We start from the raw sequence: 6710 nt of genomic DNA, 5'->3' as shown, positions 1-6710 counted from the left end.
GGCAGATGCAGGGTCCTATTTTCCCAAAGTCACAAGCACTTGAAGAGAGATTTGGTCTGATAAAATGATTGCCACACAGGCGATCTTGCACTCACAGCAATTTTGAGAGCCATCCTGGGAGCTAGGTGTGTATTGTTTATAGCATTGTTGAGGCTCGTAAAAATCTTGTATGGCTGCAGGCAAGCCAAACCCTTGCATGGCTCTGCATCCCGCTGACTTGAGGACCAAGCCCAAATGTGCTCTCTGTATAAAAGGGACAGTCTCTGTGCTTGGGGTAGAGGAGTGTGGGCTCCCTTCCTCTCCTGACTTGGCTCCAACTCTCTCCTAGTCAACATGAGTCGACAGTTTAGCTCTAGGTCTGGGTTCCGGAGTGGAGGGGGCTTCAGCTCTGGCTCTGCCGGAGTGGTCAGCTTCCGGCGCAGGATGACTAGCAGCTCCGTCCGCCATGGTGGGGGAGGTGGTGGGAGATTTTCAGGGGGAAGATGTGGCGGTGGCGGTGGGGGTGCTGGTGGCGGTGGTTTTGGAAGTCGAAGCCTTGTTAACCTTGGTGGCAGTAAAAGCATCTCCATAAGCGTGGCCGGAGGAGGACGTGGTGGTTTTGGTGGTGGTGGCTTTGGGGGTGGTTTTGGCAGTGGAGGTGGTTTCGGTGGAGGTGGTTTTGGTGGCAGTGGTTTCGGTGGAGGTGGTTTTGGTGGCAGTGGTTTCGGTGGAGGTGGTTTCGGTGGAGGTGGTTTTGGTGGCAGTGGTTTCGGTGGAGGTGGTTTTGGTGGAGGGAGTTTTGGGCCTGTCTGCCCCCCCGGTGGCATCCAGGAAGTCACCATCAACCAGAGTCTTCTGCAGCCCCTCAATGTGGAGATTGACCCTGAGATTCAAAAAGTAAAGTCTCGAGAAAGGGAGCAAATCAAGACACTCAACAACCAATTTGCCTCCTTCATTGACAAGGTGAGTTTATCTGCTCAGTGCACTGGGAGAGTTGCTCTTGGTCCATTTGAGATTGGCCTTCTGCCTCAAGTGGCTGTTTGGGTATTTTGTGGACTTGTCTCCTAGGAGATAGGTTATAAGTATTTTTGTGGATGGTTCAAATGACTATACTCTCTCTTGGACCAAGAGGTCGGTGGTCTACATAGATGTGAGTCAATGTGACACCACCTTGAAATGGTTTTTTATTCAGTCCTTGATCTAAGTTGAGACTTACATATGGTGGACAAAGACAATAGAAATGGGGCTAACTCAGCTTTCCAGGGTGCAAATGAGAATTCTGGAAAGGTCTTCCTAACCTTAAAAAGGGAGTTGAGGGTGAACAGAGTGCACTGTGATGTTGTAGCAGAGAGGATGTAATAAGCCAGTCTCAAACATCTTTTGCTGTCAGAAGGGGAGCTTTGCCTTCTGAAAAATTTACAATGGTACCAGATCAGGGTAGAGGTTTTTTTTTTTTTTAATTCTTATATTCCAAGTATCCGCTCTGGAAAAACATGTAAACCATGTCTAATTACTGCTTAATCATCAATAATGTCAACTCAAAGTTTCCACAAGAGATTTCAAATTCAAGTTTGGGTTTCTCCACCATCCTTTGGAACATGTGTGTGCTCAGGGACTGCATACCAATGTTTATGGTAATCTACCTTAAAAAAATTGGAAGGTGGACCTTTTAAGTATAATGTATCTATTTCAAAGTGTAGTTGCAGTAATTTTGCATGGGCTTTGCTGTTTGGTATTTGGTCACTCCCTCATGGCCAGGAAAACAGAAAGAACAAGTTTTCTTTTTCTTTTTTTTTTTCCAAATGAGGCACAGGTCTTATTGTGTGGTAGTCCATGGCACCCAGGGGCCAGGGGACTCCCTTTCTGCACCAGTGGGTCATGGGGTGTGTTCTTAGGTGAGGTTCCTGGAGCAACAGAACCAGGTGCTGCAAACAAAATGGGAGCTGCTGCAGCAGGTTGATACCTCCACGCGGACCCACAGCTTAGAGCCCTACTTTGAGTCCTACATCAGCAGTCTTAGAAATAGAGTGGACCAGCTGAAGAATGACCAGTCTCGGATGGATTCGGAATTGAAGAATATGCAAGACCTGGTGGAAGACTACCGAAACAAGTAAGGAACACTGGCCAGGAAATTCATGACTTTCGTTCTAAGATATTTCCAGAAAGTGGCAAGCTACATACATGAACAGTACGTGCTAATATCTTTTCTTAGGTTAGAGGCCAATTAATTTGGCATTTCCAGAATTCATTTTCTCAGAAGCTGGAAATAGTTTAGCAGTTTTATTGCTCAGAAGAAAGGGATGGCCACACCGTCCTAGGCTACTAGTAAGAGGCCATGATGGGCGATGCCAATTTCAATCCAGGAAGCTGAACTTAGGGTGTCACCTGTGCCAAACATCTGAATACTTCTGATTTCCTTGCAGGTATGAGGATGAGATCAACAAGCGGACAAATGCAGAAAATGAATTTGTGACCATCAAGAAGGTGAGCAAAACTGTAGGACCTCACATCTGAAATGAATAGTAGAAGAAGGTCTCCAATTATTAAGCAGAGGGAAGGCATGATGTGGACAGCCAGGTGATGGGCCTGATGAATAGCCTCTCGGCCACATTATCATGGACCTGGGCTTACCCAGGCACACTTTGCTTCTCCAGCTCTCTCACACTTCATGTAGGAGGGTGGGGGAGGGCAAGTTCTCAGCCACTCAGGCAAGCTCTTCTGTGATTGTGATTCTGAGGGGTGGTGCAGTCTAGGGATTGTGATCCGCCTGGGTAGAAAGGTGTGGAGGAGATTCCAAACACTGGTTCTACTTGGAGAAGCCCCTGACAGCCAGTGAGAGGGACTTGCCCTGGAAAGAACATGATTTCATGATGTCCATTGTTCCTCTAGGATGTGGATGCTGCTTATATGACCAAGGTGGACCTTCAGGCCAAAGTTGACAACTTGCAGCAGGAGATTGATTTCTACAGAGCACTCTATGAAGCAGTAAGTCCTGCTTTCAACATTTACCCAGATGGAGAACTTGGAGCCTGAGCCCATCACTAACCAGGAGAACAAAGATACACCTTCCATCTCCTGACTCCTCCCTCTGTCTAAACTGTTTTCTGTGTTAACACTGTAAGAGCCATTGAACTATTATATCTTGCAGGAGTTGGCCCAGATGCAGACTCATATCAGCGAAACCAATGTCATCCTGTCCATGGACAACAACAGGAACCTGGACCTGGACAGCATCATCTCTGAGGTCAAGGCTCAGTATGAGGAGATTGCCCAGAAGAGCAAGGCCGAGGCCGAGGCGCTCTACCAGACCAAGGTGAATAAACTGAATGTCTAGCCAGTTGTCCTGAAATGTCTTGTCTTCCTGTCCTGTGTTTTCTCTTATGTGTGTATGCGTGAACCACGGTATGCTCTGCCACATCTAATTGACTTGTTCCACCATCTTTAGTATGAAGAGCTCCAGATCACTGCTGGCAAACATGGGGACAGCCTGAAAAGTACAAAGATGGAGATTTCTGAACTGAATCGGATGGTCCAGAGACTGAGATCCGAGATCGATAGTGTCAAGAAGCAGGTACATGCTCCTTCCTTCTGCTTACTGTTCAGCTATATGGAATTGGTGTGGGGTGAGGGTCTCGGGTAACTGGAGGACACGTTCCTGGTTTTGAATCTTGCAATCCACTCCAAGGTTATATTACTGTCCCTAGTTCCTCTGGTGATTATTCTGGTTTCCACAATGCAGCTACCATGCTGGGTTCTCTTTAGGGAAACTTGTGACAACGACCTAGTAGAGAAATGGATGTGATGGTCATGAGTGACCTAGCCCCTGATGCACAGACGTGGTGAGTGAGAGGAAAGGCAGTCAGGAGGTTTCAGTGTAGAGAATGTCAGGTCTGTAAGGGGCGGAGAAGCCTCAGCTCAGGGCCAAGAGAGGCTCCTGCATCCCCTTTAAGGGCTTTCAAGGAAGTCAACACGGTGACGTACTATCCGGAAGCAGTGATGGGTTATCCAGAGCTTGCTGTCATTCTCTTGGACCCAGAGTACCAGCCTCATGGAGATGGACAGTTGGATGTGAGATAAGAAGGCCAGGGTGGGATTAGGTGACAGCAGAGTGTGTAATGTGTGAGCTTTTCTTTCTCAGATCTCTGCGCTGCAGCAATCCATCAGCGATGCCGAGCAGCGTGGTGAGAACGCCCTCAAAGATGCCCAGAACAAGCTGGCTGAGCTGGAGGATGCCCTGCAACAGGCCAAGGAGGACATGGCCCGGCTGCTGCGTGACTACCAGGAGCTGCTGAATGTCAAGCTGGCCCTGGATATGGAGATCGCCACCTACAGAACCCTTCTGGAAGGAGAGGAAAGCAGGTGAGGACAGAACCCTGGGTGGCTTGGCCACTTCTTTTGGTGCTTCCTCCCTGGTAGGCTGATTGCTGTTGGACACGCAGCCATGTGACTGCAGCTGGTCCTGGGTATGGGGAAGGGGGAACGCTACAGGGTGCAGGAGGAAAGGCTTGGCTTTGCTTTGGGACCCAGGGTGCCCAACTTCTTTCAGAAGGTTGTGGTATCTCTATGAAGTGCTTTGAGATGGCACAGTTTATTCTCCATCTGGGCTGGCTCAGGTGTCATCTGGCCTAGAAGTCAATGGCACTGTTAACGTTAACCTGCGTTCACGGCAAGACTCTTGTCTACTTTATACGGACATGTCTCCCTGTTTGTGTTTATGCTGGGAAAATGGCAGAGGTTTGGGAGGCCAAGGGGACTGGATCAGGTTTCAGATCAGGTGGATAGGAGGAGCCCCAAATGGGGAGAATCTTGAAGATGGCTGAGAGGGTTTGTGCGGCCGGAGGGTCCTGAGGGATGTTCTTTTCTTTCTCCTACAGGATGTCTGGAGAGTGTTCCCCGAATGTGAGCGTGTGTAAGTACAAGCTGCTTTCTTAGGGGCGCGCGCAGGTTTTGCCCGGTTGGAAAAGGAGTTGGGGTGGTGATAACCGCGTGTCCCTTTGCAGCGGTGAACACCAGCCACACCACCATCAGTGGAGGTGGTGGCCGAGGAGGCGGGGGTTTCGGATCCGGCGGCGGAGGCGGCGGCTATGGCTCCGGAGGTGGCAGTTACGGCTCTGGAGGTGGCGGCTACGGCTCTGGAGGCGGCGGCTATGGATCTGGAGGTGGCGGCGGCTTCGGTTCCGGTAGCAGCAGTGGAGGCCACCGAGGCGGCTCTGGAGGGGGCGGCCGGGGTTCCGGCGGGAGCTCTGGAGGCAGTTTCAGTTCGTCTGGAGGCCGGGGATCCAGCTCTGGGGGTACTAAGACCTCTGGTGGCAGTTCCAGCGTGAAGTTTGTTTCCTCCAGCTATTCCAGAGTGATCAGATAAAGAGGTGTCCTCTGTCCTGTTAGTGCTCCCTCTCCATCACTACCAAACACGCTTGGCAAGACCAAGGTCTGTTGCCCCCAGCCTTACTGGAGAAAAGAGCTATCATGAGTTACACTGATTCACCCTAGTTCCCAGGCTCTTTCCTTTCTTCTCTGCTTCCCAAAGAAGTTTTTAGACCAGTGGCAATCTCAGTCCCCCTGGCTATGACCCTGCTGTGTGCTTTGCCTGAGAAACAGTTCAGCAATCACCACTGCACACATTACATTTCAAAGCACCTCCTTAAGTCGGCCAGAGGAGGGCTGGTTAGAACCACGGCTTCTTTGCTGTGCATGGAGCACACGCTCTGGACACTTCCTTAGTATCCTATTTCTTGGAGCAAGCTCTGTGTTGCTTTGGTTTTGTATATAAGGTGTGAGCAAGTTGATTGTCTTTTGTGGAGAGGCCTTAAACTCCCCGCTTCCCTGTATTGCTGCAATAAACCGCATTTGAAATTCTCTCTGAGTCTCAATCTCCTTTGTTCATGGCACTGTCTGTCCTGGATGGGTGCTTTGTGGGAGGGAAAGAAGACCTTAGAGCCACATGGTCTATGGGGGACTTGGGACACATGCAAATGATGGGCAAGATGCAGAGGCCTGTCAGGCACCATTTAACTTTAAGCATTTGACATTTAAACACAATGCGCTCTTTCCCAGAGTGTACATATGTCGTGGAGAAATGGAAGCTTCTGTTCATTTGAGAAGTCTTTCATGGAAAGGGCAGGGAGCAAGCAGTTTGGGAAAGAGGAGTCTGGCATAGAGAAGAGAGGAAAGTATTGCGTGGAAAAGTAATTGTTCATGTGGAACAGTGATGAGGGCGGTGTGGGTAACACAGGGTCAGCAGCTACTATAGCCAGAATGCAGACTTTGGCTAGGTAGCTCAAGAACCAAGAGTGGTGATGGAGAGCCAGATATCCATTTTTCCTCTGTCAGGCCACTGAATCTAAGAGCTCTTTAATCTAAGTCCATTCGTGCACATATAGCTTGTACTCATAAAGTTGTACAATGGGATAGAATAGTGATCAGAAGCATGGGCATTTGGACTCAGATATGCTTGGAGCTAGATCTTACCACCACCATTTACTAGCTCTGTGATAATGTGCAAGTTACAGGTCTCTCTGTACCTCAGTTTTATTATCTCTAAAAAGGAGATAACAATGCCTTCCTTGTGGGAATCATGTAAGGATTGAATGAGATAATGAATGAACATGGTTTAGCACATGGTAAGAACTTGGTGGATGCCATTTTTGATAATAATGCTGCTGTTGTTGATGATCTGGCTATTATAGCATTGCTTGTTGGTCTCTAGATAGCTCAGTAGATGCTTACTCTAA

At 48.9% G+C, this 6710-nt stretch overlaps 1 protein-coding gene across 1 annotated transcript; it reads left to right on the top strand.

The window, feature by feature from the left end:
* The first annotated feature begins 333 nt into the window (after nt 1–333).
* Nucleotides 334–5413, top strand: KRT1 (keratin 1). The gene is made up of 9 exons (XM_042944557.1): nt 334–942; nt 1875–2089; nt 2403–2463; nt 2869–2964; nt 3128–3292; nt 3425–3550; nt 4118–4338; nt 4854–4888; nt 4980–5413. The coding sequence occupies exons 1-9, from the start codon at nt 334–336 to the stop codon at nt 5339–5341; spliced, it is 1890 nt and encodes a 629-aa protein (XP_042800491.1). The 3' UTR covers nt 5342–5413.
* The last annotated feature ends 1297 nt before the right edge of the window (nt 5414–6710 follow it).

The sequence above is a fragment of the Panthera leo genome, chromosome B4 (genome assembly GCF_018350215.1).
Source record: "Panthera leo isolate Ple1 chromosome B4, P.leo_Ple1_pat1.1, whole genome shotgun sequence".
NCBI classification, from domain to species: Eukaryota; Metazoa; Chordata; class Mammalia; order Carnivora; family Felidae; genus Panthera; species Panthera leo.
The sequence above is the reverse complement of the archived record's forward strand: the minus strand, read 5'-3'. Positions and strand labels throughout refer to the sequence as shown.